The 20,265-nt window shown below is 34.0% G+C and overlaps 1 protein-coding gene across 1 annotated transcript; it reads right to left on the bottom strand.

Annotated features, from left to right (window-relative positions):
- Positions 1–2,141: 2,141 nt before the first annotated feature.
- On the bottom strand, positions 2,142–14,817 carry LOC138329604 (uncharacterized). Its single transcript, XM_069276693.1, has 5 exons — positions 13,639–14,817; positions 9,936–10,014; positions 4,835–4,990; positions 4,300–4,400; positions 2,142–3,977 (listed from the first exon to the last, which is right to left on the bottom strand). The coding sequence occupies exons 1-5, from the start codon at positions 13,906–13,908 to the stop codon at positions 3,900–3,902; spliced, it is 684 nt and encodes a 227-aa protein (XP_069132794.1). The 5' UTR covers positions 13,909–14,817; the 3' UTR covers positions 2,142–3,899.
- Between the last annotated feature and the right edge of the window lie 5,448 nt (positions 14,818–20,265).

Here is a 20,265-nt window from a genome sequence, read left to right as displayed (position 1 = left end):
AAACCTGAAACCTTCCAATGACTTCTTGTGAAGTTCTAGAAAGCCTAGGAACCTAATATCAGGCCTGTAGCATGTTGACATAAATGACTACCATGTGTGCTGATATGAATGACATTGACCATCATTCAAGGTCAAATGGGTTAAAAACTTATAAAATCTTCAAATGACTTCTTATGAAGTTCTAGAAAGCCTAGGAACCTAATATTAATCCAGTAGCATGCTGACATAATTGGCTACCATGTTTATTAATATGAACGACCTTGACCTTTATTCGAGGTCACATGTGCCAAAAAACCTGAAACCTTCCAATGACTTCTTGTTAAGTTCTAGAAAGCCTAGGAACTTAATATTAGGCCTGTAGCATGTTGCAATAAATGACTACCATTTTTTTTATATGAATGACATTGACCATCATTCAAGGTCAAATGGGTTAAAAACTCATAAAATCTTCAATTGACTTCTGATGAAGTTCTAGAAAGCCTAGGAACCTAATATTAATCCAGTAGCATGCTGACATAATTGGCTACCATGTTTATTAATATGAACGACCTTGACCTTTATTCGAGGTCACATGGGCCAAAAAACCTGAAACCTTCCAATGACTTCTTGTTAAGTTCTAGAAAGCCTAGGAACTTAATATTAGGCCTGTAGCATGTTGCAATAAATGACTACCATGTTTTTTGATATGAATGACATTGACCATCATTCAATGTCAAATGGGTTAAAAACTCATAAAATCTTCAATTGACTTCTTATGAAGTTCTAGAAAGCCTAGGAACCTAATATTAATCCAGTAGCATGCTGACATAATTGGCTACCATGTTTATTAATATGAACGACCTTGACCTTTATTCGAGGTCACATGGGCCAAAAAACCTGAAACCTTCCAATGACTTCTTGTGAAGTTCTAGAAAGCCTAGGAACCTAATATCAGGCCTGTAGCATGTTGACATAAATGACTACCATGTGTGCTGATATGAATGACATTGACCATCATTCAAGGTCAAATGGGTTAAAAACTTATAAAATCTTCAAATGACTTCTTATGAAGTTCTAGAAAGCCTAGGAACCTAATATTAAGCCAGTAGCATGCTGATATAATTGGCTACCGTGTTTGTTAATGTGAACGACCTTGACCTTTATTTGAGCTCCCATGGGCCAAAAAACCTTAAACCTTCCAATGACTTTTTGTGAAGTTTTAGAATGCCTAGGAACATAATATTAGGCCAGTAGCATGTTGCAATAAATGACTACCATGTTTTTTGATATCAATGACATTGACCATCATTCAAGGTCAAATATGGGTTAAAAACTCATAATATCTTCAAATGAATCCTTATAAAGTTCTAGAAGGCCTAGAGACCTTATATTAGGCATATTGCATGCTGACATCAATAGTTATCAAGCTTGTTAAAATGATTGACCTTGAACTATATCCGGGATCACAGGGGCCAAAATTCCTAAAATCTCTGAACTACTTCTTGTCAAGTTCTGAAAGGCCTACTGTATGTAGAGACTTGAAACTGGACCAGTAGCATGTTGAAATAATTTTTTCTGTTTTTTTTTTTATTAATCTGGTCAATATATTGGTCGATAATAGATCTAACTTAAGTATGCTTTAGTCACACGTTAAGTGGTTCATCGAAGTATCCCATTTTGTAACTAGTGTAAAACTTCACATTCCTTCTCAAGGTTCATATGCTAATGCTAAAATAATCATCCTTTATTTACCGTACATTAGAAATTATATTAAACAGATTAAAACATATTCTACGCTTACCTTTATTTTAGTCATCGTATCCATCTTGTTTCTTCGACAGCTTTTCCCACATATGCAGACGCATCAGCATTTTTATCTTCTAACGCAAAAGATTCCACGCTCTTACATAGTACATGGGGTTACTATTTAAGAGGACCATGTCAACAGTCAATAGTTGACTATTTAGTATGGAGCATGCGTTGTATATGTTTAAGTCCCAAATAGTAATCGTATAGAATTTTTAGTATACAACAAAGTCCAGAGTCGTCACAAATCCTCTCCGGATCACTTTCCTCCACAGGTTACAGGCCTGTATCACAACAGGTTCGATCTCTAGGATGTAGAGGAAGCACATACTAATCCAATAACTCAACTAGGTAAATACAGGTACAAATAACTATTTATTATATAAAGACAAGTAATACAGAATTGGTAAAGAATATATTTACAATAGTGCCTGATTAAGACAACTCACAGTAAGAGAAACAAGTATACAATTATCCTATATGAAGCGAAACCCTAATTATATAGCTACAGAACAACAAGACCACGTGTTCGCAAACACAATCCAACAACACCTAATGGGAGATAACCGACCTACCAAATGTTCCCAACTCTAAAAGACATAACCAACCGTGTAAATAGGTTTCCTATGGATGTCTAAGCCCTAAGCCCCTGACAATCCCCTAGAACGACACAAACCCTTGTTAGCCATGTAGCTCTAAGTATAAACCCAAATGGTAGTTCAGAGACCCTGCAAGTGTTGCACTGTTGATAGTGCACGGCGTGGTTCTGTCCCTAACCCATTCTCCTTAGTCGAGACCAAAGCTTCCTTAGAAGCAGCCCCTCTTATAAGGACACATCAACCCACTACCCTAAAGTGACCACTGATTGGTCAAAGTCCGGACAGAGCACCATATTTAGGTGAAACCGTTGCACCAACAACCCACCTACACACTAAATATAACTTCCGCTTAAATAAAGACAAGGCTCAACTGACTGATAAACACCTGCCACGTGTACCACACGTGTACTCCGGCCAGCGGTCAGCATCGGGGTGACCATGAGGACAACTAGGTTGATGAATGTGACTGCTAAACAGCAAACACACTACAGATAAGACCTGTTCTCACGATATTCCCCTGAATTTGGGTCAAAGATGAATAAACAGATTACTGAAGTGAAGACTTAGAAGAGTGCAATAACAAATATACATACTGTACAAATAAATGCAACAATGATAGAAACCCGTTCTATCACACTATACCATACACAGGACAAAAAAACAAAGACAGATATCCTAATCAATTGAAAAGTAGCCGGCCTCGAATATCAGTAAGTATAAATAACCCTATGTAGAACAACGGGGACAATGTGTTGCAAATAAATACTATTCGAAAAAACCCACTGTGTTTCGTTTGTTTGTTTGTTTGTTTTACACATGTATTCATGCCAACCATCTCTACACGAATACTGTTAGCAAACTTGTTTACGTTAGTATCCTTCAATAACGTTGTAATATAAATTTGGTCAAAATTATAATTTTCTTTCTGTACGCTGTTTTGTTTGGGGAGTTGACCCCAGTTCGCCCTAACCCTGGCAGCTCATATCAAAACAAAGATGTGTATATATTTGTTGCAATATCACAGATATGAGTGCATATTACTCTTCAGGGAATAAAACATCTGTAATGTTAAAAAGACTTTCGTGTGCGATTATTTGTCTTGTATTTCGCGGTCGGATAATACCGGGAAACTTAAAAGTCTTTATCGTGGGCTAAAGTCGTCGTTAATAGTCGTTATATGTAAATAGTCGTGATATTTAAATATTTAAATAGTCGTTATATGTAAATAGTCGTGATATTTAAATATTTAAATAGTCGTTATATGTAAATAGTCGTGATATATAAATATGTAAATAGTCGGAATTACCCATTGTACAGTCAACACAACATTACTCATGGCTTCGGGAACACCGAATAAGAGGTATGCCAAAACCAAAAATGAAAAGGATATCGTTTACTTTTTTCATCTTTATGAATAGAACAACAAAAACTGCGTATACTAAAATCACAGCAAAATAGGAGTATTACTATCACTGCATGACACCATTTCCTCCTATTGACCGGATATGAAGTAAACTATGGATCCGGAGAAAAGTAGGTTGACGGGACATACCAGGGCCACATTGGTGTCTGTTTCGGGTATTTCTTAATAACCTGTTAAAGAAAGTATTTGTCATGCTTTATTATGCGTTGGCATTATGAGCTTGGGGTTCATCTTAAATGTCTGTTAGCATTTTAATCATTCAGTAATGATACTTTGATCTTACATTTATAAACCTTATGTAACCTCGGAATTATCTTATCTAAATCCAACCACCTATGTCTAGTGTCGCTTTTGGAAAAAGTCAATTATGCATCATACATACTCATTAATGAATCTTAGATACATAGCTGTATAAGTAGTCAATATGTACATGTGTTCTTTTTTGTAGGAATAAGCCGATGGTAGGAGGAGAAGTAGAAAGAGAATACAAACCGGTCCAGAGCGTGGGCAGATCGAGGGAATACTGAAAACACCCGGGTCGACGTACCCTGTAGTAACGTTCTCATAGATCCCAAAAGATAACTCGTAGCTGCCTGTAAAATAAAGGTTAGTGTCGACACATACGTTAATATGTTAACCGCATCATTAAATATGTAAATGAGAAGTTGTTATTAGCTACGAATCATTATAAATTCAACAGTAAGGTTAGTAACACAAACATAAACTGACGAAAACGACTTATGCATCCAGGAGAGAGACCACAGACAGGAAACATAGGTCTATTTCGTTTAATAGCTCACGCGTAAATATAAAAGAACAGAATTGATTAGAAAACAGTTGTTTCGCCTGAAAAGTACCACCCATTAGACAACGCATGATTCAAGAATGCTGACATAATGTTTTTAAACATTTAAAGTAAGACATTTTTATAAAACGTTTCCTCATCTCTTATTTTTCTTCTTATTATTAAATACTAAAAACCATAAAATCTTTGTACTACATGTAAATTATAAATGTTAACACGAACCGTAACCTGGCATTATCGATCGCGTTGTCTCAGTAACCAGCACACATGGGTCACGTGCCATGGTAAATCGTGAACTATGACCTTTACCGTCATCTCTGAACCATACTTCTACTGGCATCTCGGCCATCTTGTGGTAGCCGAAGAACTCCGCACCTTCTGAATATATATGAACATCATGCATGATTAATGATACGAAACGGTTTTGTTTATGTATATATTTATATATATATATATATATTTCAAGAAAAAAAAACATTCAAGACAAAAGTATTTCGCCGCTAACGTGTTCAGTCCTCCTGGGCATCTTCAAGGCGTCCTAGCTACTTACTACAGTATATTATGACGTCATATCATAGTTACTATAACGTGACGTCACGTCTCTTGTGGAAAAACAGCTGGACAAACGTAAAAAATCAGTTTTGGGACAGCTTAAAAACAAGATGTACTCAGAAACATACAAGCAGTGAATAGACATGAGAAATCCCATCCTTCCAAATAAGTACATTGTTTCTTATCAAAGTAATAGTCGGAGAACCACAGTAGGAAAGGAAACTTAGGTTTGATCTCGCTATTCAAAGTTTCTCAACAGACATACAGATTGTCGAATGAAAACAAGACCATCACGATAATGCATACGCAGCCATTGATGGAAACAGAAAAATTACAAAATATCCACAAAACACCTTTCTGAGAGGCTATACTGTACAAGAAATGTGAGTCAAGGATATTTCAAATGAAGATTAACAAAAATCGGTGAAATTGCTGGAGAAAACACAGAACGTCATACTGAAATATTCCTAATATTACAGGAAGGAAAATAGCAACGTTCCAATACAATAAGCCAAAAAGGAAAAAAATGGCTAAAAAACCGTCCAAGATCTCATTCGCGTCAAAGAGAGACTACAACTAAAGGAGATATCTAGATCGAGGGACATTAGACTACTTCCTGATCAAGATCAACCCCAACGACAAAGGTCCAGAAGCGGAACAAGAAATAGATCCGGTAGCAGGCTACGTCCAAATAACCTCAAAACCGACCAAGGGGACAAAGATCGCAGAGTAACTCAAGTAGAGGTTATTCTGATGCTGTCAAAAAGACAAAAGGCAGGTCAATACCTGAACCGGTTTAGCGGAAACAATCGAAACATATATGATTTGAGAAGAAAAATGATCTGAGAAGAAAAGGTGTCAAAATGAAGGAAACCCAATGGAAATTGAAATCTTAATTACCAAAAATGCAAAAAGTCACGCCATTTAATTCATTTTTAGGATCTTGTCAATCGAACACTTCCAGGGCGAAAAGGAAACAAGAAATCAACTAAAAATCTATCCTAAAATAATAAACTTATCCAGTCGACAGCTTTTTCAAAAGGAACATCATCTTCTATATCGTGGTTTAAAATTAACACCAACTCCAACAAGAAATGTGCAAGAATTACAGATAGACACACATGAGTTCGGAAGGGGATTGCGTTTGAAGGAATATTTTGCTGATAAAGAACTGGAAGATGATGGATCAAAATAACAAAAGTATGTATACCCCTTCTAAAGGCAAGGATCATCATCTTGATATATACATTGAAACTTTATCAAACATAATACCAACAAAAAGTAACACCCGTAACAATCTTTCATATGCTGAAATAAATGCGATGAAATGCTTAAAAATGACAAATCAATAGTCATTAAACAGAGTGGTAAAGGCGGAGCTATTGTTATAATGGATTGTGAGTATTATAAGGAAAAGACTTAAGAACATTTAAATAGCCCTTATTACTACAAAGAAACTACTGACAATATCGACAAAATAACAATGAGCAAAATAAGAAGAATCAAATTTCAAAATCTGCAACCATAGAGGTAGCTAACGAGATTTGACTTTAAATGTTGTAACTTTTATGGACTCCCAAAAATACATGAAAGTAAAGAAATTCAAACTGCAATTCAAGACCAGAATTAAGAATATAAGGATTCTCAAACCCGCCGACCTAAAATTTAGACCTATTGTCGCAGGACCAAGCTGTCCAACAAATTGCTTGAGCAACCTGCTCGACATTGTCTTAAAACCATTGTGTAATAACATTCCAAGTTTTGAAGTGATGATATCGACTTTATAGAGCGTCTTCCAAAAACCGTCGATGATGACGCGATAGCTTCGATGTCACACACGAACTTTCCACGTGAAGTTTGAATCGAGGCAATAACATTTTTGGCATAACAAATTCCCGCAAGTTATGAATCGAAGATTTAATTCCGATTTTATAATTAAAGCTTTGTAAATCATAGTAGATTATAACTCATTCTATTTTGACGGTAAAATTATCTACAGATACTTGGAACAACCATGGGTACCAAAGTTGCTTCTACATAAGCTAATCTAGTCATGAGATTTCTAGAACATAAACTTTACAACTTACTAGAGACATAAAACCATGAATTCAGCATTTACATACGAAATAACTGGAAAAATACCTAGATGTCTGCTTTATCATCTGAACAAGGTCAAAAGAAAACCTTTTAACATTTCACGATACATTGAATAACCTCAACGAATGTATCAAATTCACCATCGAATACAGCGAGACCGAACTAGCATTTCATGGTTTACTAGTACAAAAGCCAGGAATAAGGATAACAACAGACGTAATCTACAGTGTATAAAACTACGGATACCCATCAATTCCTAGATTTCAACTCCTGCCATCCTTCACGTACGAAACGAAAAGTCCCGTTGTGTCTTGCAAGGCGATTCTGTGCGATATTAGTAGAAAGTGAAAAAAGGAAAAAGAGACTGAATGAGCTCTTCTCGTTTCTAGTGAAACAACACTATCAACAGACGGAAGCTGTTTAATAAAGCCATACACCGGGCCAAGGAGATTCACAGAACTTACACGTGTATAAGACAAAACCGCTAATAAAGATACTATTCCGCTTGTCTTTACATATAATCCTACCCATACAAACATGGTTCAAGCGGCACGGGATCTAACCCAAATTTTACACAGAAGTGGAAAAATGAAAAATCTCGCTCAACCAGAAGATATACCGAAGAGTTAGAGACAGTCACCGAACCTGAAGAAAATCTTACAACCTGTGATTGTATTGAAATTGGGACTTTCATCACACTGAAAAACGAACAAAAAAATCATTAAGCCGAATAATAACCTAGACTGCAAAAGTACAAATCTTATATATTGTATAACTTGTCCAACTTGCAAAGAAGATTATATCGACCAAACGGGAAATTCTCTTGCAGAACGGATGCGTGTCCATAAACAACAGATACGCACACAAAAGACAAGAAAAATCCGCACATTTAGAATATTCCCTTTTCACAATATGACGGATCCCTGCAATAAAAAACCCAAAAACAGGGAACACATGTTTATAAAACTTTTTGAACCGGCATAAAACAATGAATAGGTGTATGAAGCTATAATATGAACATTGGATGATAATGTATTCAAATCTACTTATTAACCGGGTATAATTTGAATCCATGTCAAATAGTGCTAACCCTGTAAATATAACATATCTATATTCTTTAAAAACAACTAACATCAAACATATAGTATAATGTTAATACCGTATAGCCGGTGATTTTCGCGGATCCAAATTTTCGGGATTTGATTTAAAAACGAGAAAATCATTTGTTATGGATTTTAAATTTTCACGATATAGATGTTTTAGGTAGATATCATTAAGGATGTACACCTCTGAGAAGTCAAAATTTTCTTGTATTAAACTTTTTTTCTCATATAGATTTTTGGAAAAAGGAGTTCATACCATAAAAGAAAATGGAAGAAAAAACATATGTCCGTGTGCTTGTTTTTGAGCTTTTGTCACTCAAAGACACCTAGTTGACAAAATATTGGATTTTATGGGAAATTTGCCGTTTTGACCACATACACTAGAATTTAAAGCCATAATTTCCTAATGAGGTGTTTGATATGTATGAATGTTTGTAGAATTCATTTTCTAGTAGTCTTCTTTAAAAATATACCAGTTTTGATCAATTAGACTAATATTTTTTCTCAGAATAATAACATATGCTACCCCTACCCCTAAATTTTGAGCTACAAAATGCACCATTTTCAGCCATTTTTGCCAAATTTAACACTTTATAGAAAAAGTTCTGGTATTAAACTTTTGTTCTTATTTTGCATATCAATAGGGAAACGGTTGTTCTTTCTAAATCAGGCGGGGGTCCGTGTGCTTACTTTTTTGCCCCATTTGAATTTTTTGTTATTTTTCAGTATTTTAGAGTAAAAAATAAAAGTGCCCAAATTACCATTAAATGTAAAAATAAAGTCACAAAAGTGTATCGTTTCACATATTAATGCTCAATATTTTAATTACTACGAATCAAGTAACGATTTGCAGCAAAAATTAGCTCAATACAGCTTAAAATGCTGGCGCAGTGATGATTTAAGTAAAAACAATTTCAGTAAAAAATGGTAAAACTGTGGCTCTACTTGAAGCGAAAAAAGACACAATTTCAAAATGGCCGCCAAATGGGCCATTTCTTAAAATCACTGTATAAAAAATCTACTAAAAATAGAAATGTAATTTTTTGACAAAACTTGCGTCTGGTAACTTGCTACAGGTACTGATAAATTATATTTGAAAATCTCATAACTTCTTTGATCTATTTTGAAACGAGACTTCAACGGGACTGAAACCTCAGAAGAATACATCCTTAAACCATTTCTCATTATTTCGTGGATCAAATTTTCGCGATCATAGCAATGTGCCGCAAAATCGCGAAAATATCATCCCCGCGAAAATAGCAGGCTATAAGGTAAGACTTCCATGGCCTTTTGGGCAATATTTAGATAATCGATTCTTATACGGGGTTCGATATACAGTTGCAATGAATCTGCTATGGATGAATTCCAATCAAGGAAATGCGAGATGTCCTTGTGTTTGTTTAATAAAAGATGACAGTGTATAATTATAAATGATAGTGGTTATTTATCAATAGATGACAGTGGATATTTATGAATAAAATGTGACAGTGCAGATTTATATACAAAATGTGAAAGTGGAGATTTAAAAATAAAAAAAAGGACAGTGGAATTTATATTTTGCGGATACGTACCTAGGAAACAAGGCGGAAGCATTTTTTCCGTAGTCACATGCCGCGTGCAGTCCGTTCCGCTTATCCTCCATTCCATACCCTGTGTAAGATGCATAATTGAAATTTGAAAAAATAAAATGTCTAAACCTAGTACAACCAGACATGGTGATTTACATCTGAAATATCACAACCTGGTTACCCGATATGGCGATTTATGTCTGAAATATCACAACCTAGTTACCCAATATGTGGATTTATGTCTGAAATACAGTTATACAACAATGCTAGTCAATAGGGATATGTGTTTTAACTGGTAGTGCATTTTAATTTATTTGTTAATGAAGCTTTATATATTAAAATTAAAAATAATCTAAATACCAAGTGTATAGTTAACTAAAACATTTATTTCAAGATTATTGGAATATCATATTTCATCCAATATCTTTTCATTAATTTATTTTTTTTACACTGGCTTTTTACATATATCAGAAACCTGATTATCATGACTATGTATATAAAATACCATATTACAATGTTGAATAAGTACCTTATCTACATTAATTTGATTAAAAAATATATATGTATTATTGGTAAATTCAAGGTTGTGACAGACATGCATGATTTACGCATTGTACAGCTACCGTCAGCTCCACTTCACGGCTGCCTGTCATGACAATAATTGAGGTGTATTCAACAAGTTTTTACCTCATCCCTCACCCCAATCTACACCCCCCTCCCCCACCCGGGAACCGGTGTACATGTTTACCCAGGCTCTACAACAAGCATGTACATGTATCTAATAAGAATGGTACTTATGTGTTTCAAACTCATTAAACCTATATGATTTTTTTAAACGGTAAAGTATATTTGTTTGTCTTAACAAACTTCCATAGAAACAATTCTAAAATCACATCTTATATAAAGATACTGCCCCCATTATTCTCATAAACACAGAAGGTAACGATTCTGCCCTCTGGCCATCTATCGATGGTCACCTTGAGGCACCTGTATAGCTGGATACTGTGGCTTACCTGTATGTTTGACAAGTTATAATTATTGGACCATGACGCAATATACGATCAAGATAACTTGCGGGGTTGGGATCATAAACTTATTGTGTGTACCGGTAATTAAGAATCAAAACAAGCTGAATTGGGTACTTGTAGGTAGACTAGCCACCAATTAGTGGAGGACGTCATATAGTTTGAAGTGGATTTAATTCTGCATGATCTTTTAAAGACGTTCAGTTTTTAATAAAGAATATGTAATTAAGCTATTTTTACGTACAATACTTTTAGAACTTAAAATAGCAAGAAAAATATTATAAAAGTGTATATATTTTAATGAAAGACGATCTACAAGGGTATCGCTAGACAACTGATTGATAGGCACCAAATCTTTTTGTTTAAAAGCTATGTATTACCCGGTATATGATTGTATTACTGATAGCTTATTATAAAAGAAAAAGTGTCTCAAAAGCACATTAGGACTGATTTTTGCTGCAATTCAAAGTTGTTTTTGACTTGTGAAAATTCTTGATGTAAATGATATATATATATATATATATATATATATATATATATATATTTAATGCAATTTACCCATAAAACATTTACTTTTGAAAACGTAATATAGACAATTTAACATAAGAAATGGAAACTACAGATATAAAATTAAAAAGACATATACTTAATGAATATAAATCAATCTTTATTACTTTTGCAGTGAAAAGGTTTTATTCATGTATACTAAAAAAATATTGTATTATATAGTTATATATACTGTACATTAAATTGTAGATGTTGTAATTAAAAACAAATAAACACTTAAAAATTATAATTATGTATTATTTCAAATTGAAGAACTTATTCTTCCCCGATCCCTAACTGTACACATCACCTTGTCTGTCTAGGTCTCAATGTACCTGGACACGATGTCCACCTGTAGTGGACACCGTGTTCACACGTAGTGCACTCCGTGTCTACCTGTAGTCTAAATCTTGTGCACTCCGTGTCTACCTGTAGTCTAAATCTTGTGCACTCCGTGTCTACCTGTAGTCTAAACCTTGTGCACTCCGTGTCTACCTGTAGTCTAAACCTCGTGCACTCCGTGTGCACAAGGGTGTAACCTTTAGTCTACTACCAACTGTATCACAACCTTATTACCCGATATGGGGATTTATGTCTGAAATATCATAACCTAGTAACTTAATATGGGGATTTATGTCTGAAATATCACAACCTAGTAACTTAATATGGGGATTAATGTCACCAATATCATTACCATAGTAACTCGATATTGGGATCTTTGTCTGTAATGTGAAAACCTATTTGGGAATTTATGTATATAACATAAAAAACATAGTAACCTGATATGGGTATTTATGTCTATACTATAAAAACTTAGTAAACAAATATGGGGATTTATGTCTTAAATGTCACATACTAGTAACCCAATATGGGGATTTATGTCTTAAATGTCACATACTAGTAACCCAATATGGGGATTTATGTCTGAAATATCACAACCTAGTAACCCAATATGGAGATTTATGTCTGAAATGTCACAACCTAGTAACCCAAAATGGGGATTTATGTCTGAAATATCACAACCTAGTAACTTAATATGGGGATTTATGTCTGAAATATCACAACCTAGTAACTTAATATGGGGATTTATATCTTAAATGTCACATACTAGTAACCCAATATGGGGATTTATGTCTGAAATATCACAACCTAGTAACTTAATATGGGGATTAATGTCACCAATATCATTACCCTAGTAACTCGATATTGGGATCTTTGTCTGTAATGTGAAAACCTAGTTGGGAATTTATGTATATAACATAAAAAACATAGTAACCCGATATGGGTATTTATGTCTATAATATAAAAACTTAATAAATCAATATGGGGATTTATGTCTTAAATATCACAACCTAGTAACCCAATATGGGGATTTATGTCTGAAATATCACAACCTAGTAACCCAATATGGGGATTTATGTCTGAAATATCACAACCTAGTAACCCAATATGGAGATTTATGTATGAAATATCACAACCTAGTAACTTTATATGGGGATTGATGTCTGAAATATCACAACCTTGTAACCCAATATGGCGATTTATGTCTGAAATATCAAAACCCAGTAACCCGACATTGGGATTTATATATGTATTACAATCCTAGTAACAAAAAGTGGGGATTTATGTCAGAAATATCAAAACCTAGTAACCCGATATGTGGATCTCTGTCTGTAATATAAAATAAAAAAAAATAATTGTGACTTATACGGTATAAAGAAAATGTAAAATTATTTTGAAAGGAAGGTTTTAACACTAGGGACTACCATTTAGTCTTTGACTATCATTGCAGTCTTTTTTGGGTTACTTCTGACGTTAATTGTCTGCTCTCGGTTTATTATACTTCACATTTGAATGTTTTGAATTAACGAACTATCCATTAAGAATTCAGAACCGAAAATAAGGAAATATAAGATTAGATATCTGGATATAAAGTGTGACGTTATTTATTTATATAGTTATATCCCATTTTCTCTCTCGATTACATTGTACAATCAACATCAGTTTATTTACAACGACTCACGATCCTGCACAGAAATGTTATATATATGCGCCTTTTAAGAGTTCATTGTCTGTTTAGGATAATACTTCCCCTGACAGGTAAGACATCGTAGAAGCTGAGTATTACACAGTACCTTATTATAATCAATGATGGTTTGTAAGAATGTGCTTGTGTTGTAGGTCGTATTCCTGGTTTCAGTGAACATGGACATCTTTTTGAGCGTGTAGTCATAGTTGATCCTGCTACTGACGTCCCGTTTGGAGGCCCCTGTGTCAGTGTCATACGCCCCTGTCTTCTGTAATAGGTGTGCTGTCCATTTGTCAGGGGAGCAGCATGGTTTCTGACCGTACACCGCCACACAACATAACAGTAAAACAGTGGTCATTAATGAAGTGGCCGCCATGATCCTCTGAATCAAAGTTACAACTGATTGCGTAACGGAGGTTTATCTAGCCTCCACGACCTACGTGCACGATGATGTATCAATCAAATATGGGACGAAGTGATAGGACAGTGTATGTATCTACTGCTCACAAGGGACTCCGACCTGACCTTAATCATATGTCATATCATGATGTCCTAAACCCAGGGTATCTGTAAACAAAAAATAATGCTTATCGGTCAGGGTCCAAATTGACACTCCTCCTTTGGATGTTATTTGTGGATTTCAGAGAAAGTTATACTTATACATGACCAAGAACCATTTTCGTTACGGTTGGACTGGTTGACATGTTTGTAAAAGTAATGATTTCAAGTATGAATCCTGATGGACCAGCAGAATTTAATACTATTAAGGCTTTAACAAGGCTCGTCTGAAAACAATATAAAACTACCAGGTCTGCTGTCGATTAAAAAACAAAAACAGACTCACATTACAACACTACTTTAATGCGTATATTTTATATTGATCATCGTAATTCATGATTTATAATTGTTGATTGTTCCACACGATTTCAAATTGATAATTAATAACGACAAAATCCTTTCTTAACTGTGACCTTCGATTTCGTTATACAATATAACACACTGCATATAACGCACGTATGCAAATGATGAGCGAAAATAAGGCTACCAATCAACATCATTTATGCAAAATGACCATTCCATGTATGTAGCGATTAAATTGCACTTTTTGTTGGGTTCTTAGTATTTCATTCATAAATCAAATAATCACTATTTAGTATTTGATTATTCAAATATGTATAATGGAAGGTAGATATTTTCAATTTCAACAACAACAACAACAACAAAAAACCCAAAAACAAAACAAAAAACGCCAAAACCAATTTGGCGTCAGACAGCCTATTTCAGCCTTCTCCAAAACAAATCCGGTAATCAGCAGTAGACATAACAATACAGTATCTGACCATCTCATCAAAAATATGTAATAGAAAAATATACAAATCCCACTTTGATTCTTATTGTTGCTGTTAGTACATTAAATAATGGATATGTGAATAACCAATGATCAGCTGTGCCATCACCTAGGTTACAAAGACTACTTAAGAATTTTTCAAATGATCACGAAAAAGGTCAGAATTCTGAGTTCATAGTTCGAGAACCGTTATTTATAAATTTTTGTGTTGTACCAGATTCCACCTTTTTAATTTTAAAATGAAGCGCATTTAAATGGGTAATAGAATGAACATTAGTCACAATTAAATTCCCTAAAGGTACTATCTATTTAAACCTAAAACCAAGTCTGCTATAGAACATTAATTGATATATATAGGACTGTTATTGAATCTTGAAAGAAGTTGATTCAAAAAGATATGATGAGGAAGAACGTGAAGAAAAAATCGCATTTAAAACAGAAACCGATCCAATCGTATTTATATCAGTACGTCGGCTTGTCGTTGTAATATTACATTTGCGTTAAAACTTTAAACAATACAATCCATATTTGTTGATATAGATGTACCATTGTCCGACCACTCAGTTAAAAGGTGATATTTATTTAGAGAACCTTTTGGAGTTTAGATATACTCTGTGTTAATATGAACTACCAAAGTGTTTAGTACAAATCAATGCCAATTCTTTGTAATATGAAAACCGACAGAGTTATATTAAATCATTGTACTACTATAACAATATATTGAGATACAATACTTGTTATGTAGAGACGCACAAAAGATACAATTTACACTAGGTTGTCATCACAACTGTTAATGCATATTGACACATGATAAAGGCAACATATTAGCGAGAAGAGAGAATAATAACCAATTCAGCAATGGTTAAAATATTTTTGACATGCATTGGTGTGTAACATACATTGAGTGTTCTAGCATAGCCAATGGCGCGCGTTAGCGCACCATGATAGATATGCTAGAACACCCAATGTATGTTATACACCAATGCATGTCAAAAATATGACAATCAATGCTTATATTTACATTTATATACTCATTCCCGTTATAAAAAAGAAAAAGAGTGAAAACTAAAGTATAAAAATAAAGGTTATATGTTTATATAGTGAAAAATATCATTTTGATGGAACAGCTAATGATTTGGCGGGGAAGAGTTGAGTTCTTGTAACTTCCGATGTGTTGTCACGAACAACCGACTAAACAATAACAGTAGATTAAAAAGTCCCATCGACAAAACGGAATATACAACGATAAGTACAATATTTCACTCCATTTCAAATATTTTCATAAGAATATATTTCCATATTGATCAATTTCCAGAATATGTTATATTCTTCAGTGAATTAAGATACTGACGTAATTCCAGTCATTTCTTGACCTTTTGAACTCTGATTGTGGTATTAGTACGCCAGAAGAGCACGAAGTGCGAAGCACTTCTAAGGTAACAAATACACGAAAATATAAGAAAAACACAATCTTCAAAATTCAATCCTACACACTGACAGCTTCAGGTTGCGGTCGCCATTTTTTCATACATATGGGGAGGTTGTACGTTGCTCCAGTACTACTCTCCCCAGCAAATATATATTTAACTTATGCAAATGTATAACAGGAGTAATATTAAACATTTTTTATTATTTTTTAAATGATAAAAATAAAAGTTTGAAAAATAAAAGCTAGAGAATGTAGTCAAAATATCATCCAAGGCGAAGATGAGCACAAAGGATCATGACGTGACATAACGTCAACAAATGGTGCGAAATCATAGGAACCGCATGAAAATTATTTCATCATATACTTCTATAGTTTAAAGTGCGTCCTTTTATTTCTAAATTATGTCTTCTGTATGAAATAGAAAATGAAATAGATATCGGGACATCTTGATCACAGTAGGCCCTATGTAGCTACGCCGAAAACCCATCTATATATGTACTTATTCGATATCAATTGTACAAATTTTCGATAAAAGCATACAGATGTATATCCGTCAACGTCTAAGATATCCTTTATCGAAATTGGTGCGAATATTGTTTTATTCAGATTTTACTGATTTCATATCTATCATTATATCTGATAGATGGATTAGCCAATATCAGTTGTTATGCAGGCCCTGTTTTACGGTGTTCTACACGACTCTAACGTATATCTAACCAAGCATTGGTGTTATTTCGGTAGACATTTTGAAAATGTATTTTAAAACATCAATAAATTGTAAGCTGTCATTGCAAACTGAAATATCAATGCGTGGTGTTGTTCCACCCTTAGGTCATTGTGTAAATATGCTAGGAGTTGGGAAGATATTGCCGAGGTTTTGCCGAGTCATATGGGTTTCATACCAAAATAAACTTTGCATTGTAAGATACCAGCCATTGTTTTCTGATTATCTTGCAACAGTTTTCTTACCGATAACATTCAAGACGAAAGGCAAAAGTGTCAAAGAAGGCGACAGCTACATATCTTTGATCACAAAAGTAAGTATATATATATATATACATGGATTGTGTAACGAACACCAAGTCAAATATCTGTATTAAACAGACATGATATTCATGTCTTCTTGATATTTATTTCAATGGTAAAGTTTAAAGTATATACACATGTATCGTTGTTTTCTTTTTATTTATAATCAAATAGGGTTTTACAGGTTTCATATTCTCAGGAAACAATGTCTATTATTAAAACATTTGTCTAAGTTTTTTTTACAAAATCAAATAAATTACAATTAAGTAATATTAACTTCAGTGACATATTTCGAAAGTATATGTCAATTACAAAGGTCTTTGGACATAATTCTAAACATATAAAATCGATCTCTGAGGTTCGGTATAGTTTTGTATCAATTGTTCAGTCTAGCTTATCATTCGTTACATCCTACCTACTGTGGAGCAGTCGTATCCGTGTCATTTATAGACGTTCAGGCTCACAGCTCGTTTATCGGGGTAATATAGAACCCAACATTTCAATCAAGGTAATGTGTACATTCATTTTGGTACGTGCTTGTCTTTTTGTCTTTGTTTTTATCATAAATATGACTGTTCGATTTAGCTTTTTTGAACAAAAATGCAAAATAGGAGTTGAGTTAAAACTGCGTCATTGTGGCATCCGCATAGAAACATTAACGTTGCTTTATTAAAAAAAACCACCAACAACTAATTTAACTTTTTTTATAAAAAAAAGAACTATTTTATATGACAAGTAGTCGGGGAAAAGATAAATTATAAGCATTGATGTCACTATTAATTTGACATAAACATTTTTGTGTGAGGAAGTGCGAACTTGATTAGTAGTGCCATTGTTGTGATATTTTGTGTCGTAGTCCATATCTCATATCAACACCCCTTATGTTCGATTATTCATTATATCCGTATATAGTAAGTTTCATAGGCTCTTATATATTGTCTTTTATAATGGAAATGATATCATATTGTATCATACCTCATTTCTTAGTATTAGGTACAATTTTTTTAAAAATATATTTCTCTACATATTTACTACATAGGATTGTTAAAAAAACATTATGAGCCAATTAAGTCTTGTTCAATTTATCTGTAATAATTCTTAGTATATCTTGGCTGTGCAATTTATATTTTAGCAACATGGCTACAGCGTTATAAAAGACTGAAATTGGTACTCATACTCAATAGAGTTGTTATTTGATGAGGGATATACAAATGTCAGCAGCATTGTTACTGATATTCACGCTGTAATGCCCTCTTACGTTGTAAGTTGGGGCCGCGGTGGCCGAGTGGTTAAGATGTCCCGACCCACAAGCCCTCCACCTCTGGGATGCGGGTTTCGAATCCATGTGGGGCAGTTTACTGACCGCTGAATACTCCGGCTTTCTCCACCAACAATCACTGGCACGTCCTTACATGACCCTGGCTGTTAATAGGACGTAAAACTAAACAAACCAAAAATTACTCGAGTGAAAAAAAACATCTCGTGCTCTCGTTTGCTGTTGAGTTAATTGAGTAAATACTAAACTAATCAATATGTTTTGTATAATGCCTTTAATTAAAAACGTAGCAATAAATTTAGGAAGATATATAATTTACAATGTTCAACTAACATGTCATATTGTGTTCTTTATTGAGCGCGAAACAATTCCCAAGGAACTATATCATATCCTACTTATAAATAGCGGAACATCTATTGATTGATGGTGAATACACACCTTTGGGATCAATATAAACATATTGATTGTTCATCAACCGGCCAAACAATCATATATTTAACATTCAGTTCTTTCGAGGAGCTAGAGGATCAATCTGTCAACGAGGCAATGTACCTATGTATTAAATCATTGTCACCACAGTTTTATCATACAGACACAACAGTTTTATCATACAGACACCACAGTTTTATCATACAGACAACACAGTTTTGTCATACAGTCACCACAGTTTTTTCATACATAGTCACCCCAGTTTTACTATAAATAGTCACCACAGTTTTATCAAACACAGTCAACCACAGTTTTATCTTACAGTCACCACAGTTTAACCATACATAGTCACCACAGTTTTATCATACAGTCACCAAAGTTTTATCATACATAATCACCACAGTTTTATCATACATAGTCACCACAGTTTTATCATACATAGTCACCCCAGTTTTACTATACATAGTCATCACAGTTTTATCATACATAGTCACCCCAGTTTTATCATACATAGTCACCAAAGTTTTATCATACATAGTCACCACAGTTTTATCATATACTAGTCACCACAGTTTTATCATACATAGTCACCACAGTTTTATCATACATAGTCACCACAGTTTTATCATACATAGTCACCACAGTTTTATCATACATAGTCACCACAGTTTTATCATACATAGTCACCACAGTTTTTTCATACATAGTCACCACAGTTTTTTCATACATAGTCACCACAGTTTTATCATACATAGTCACCACAGTTTTATCATACATAGTCACCACAGTTTTTTCATTACTTAGTCACCACAGTTTTATCATACATAGTCACCACAGTTTTATCATACAGTCACCACAGTTTTACATACATAGTCACCACAGTTTTATCATACATAGTCACCACAGTTTTATCATACATAGTCACCACAGTTTTATCATACATAGTCACCACAGTTTTATCATACATAGTCACCACAGTTTTACCATACATAGTCACCACAGTTTTACCATACATTGTCACCACAGTTTTATCATACATAGTCACCACAGTTTTATCATACATAGTCACCACGGTTTTACCATACACAGTCAACCACAGTTTTACCATACATTGTCACCACAGTTTTATCATACATAGTCACCACAGTTTTATCATACATAGTCACCACAGTTTTATCATACATAGTCACCACAGTTTTATCATACATAGTCACCACAGTTTTAT

This window comes from Argopecten irradians, chromosome 8 (genome assembly GCF_041381155.1).
Source record: "Argopecten irradians isolate NY chromosome 8, Ai_NY, whole genome shotgun sequence".
Lineage (NCBI taxonomy): Eukaryota > Metazoa > Mollusca > Bivalvia > Pectinida > Pectinidae > Argopecten > Argopecten irradians.
The sequence above is the reverse complement of the archived record's forward strand: the minus strand, read 5'-3'. Positions and strand labels throughout refer to the sequence as shown.

Excerpts from the sequence above, each read along its gene's own strand:
- LOC138329604 (XM_069276693.1), bottom strand. The coding sequence starts at position 13,908 with ATGGCGGCCACTTCATTAATGACCACTGTTTTACTGTTATGTTGTGTG. Across the intron at positions 10,015-13,638 it reads CCATCATTGATTATAATAAG|GGTATGGAATGGAGGATAAG; the intron begins GTACTGTGTAAT and ends CATCTTACACAG. Across the intron at positions 4,401-4,834 it reads ATCGATAATGCCAGGTTACG|GCAGCTACGAGTTATCTTTT; the intron begins GTTCGTGTTAAC and ends TTTATTTTACAG.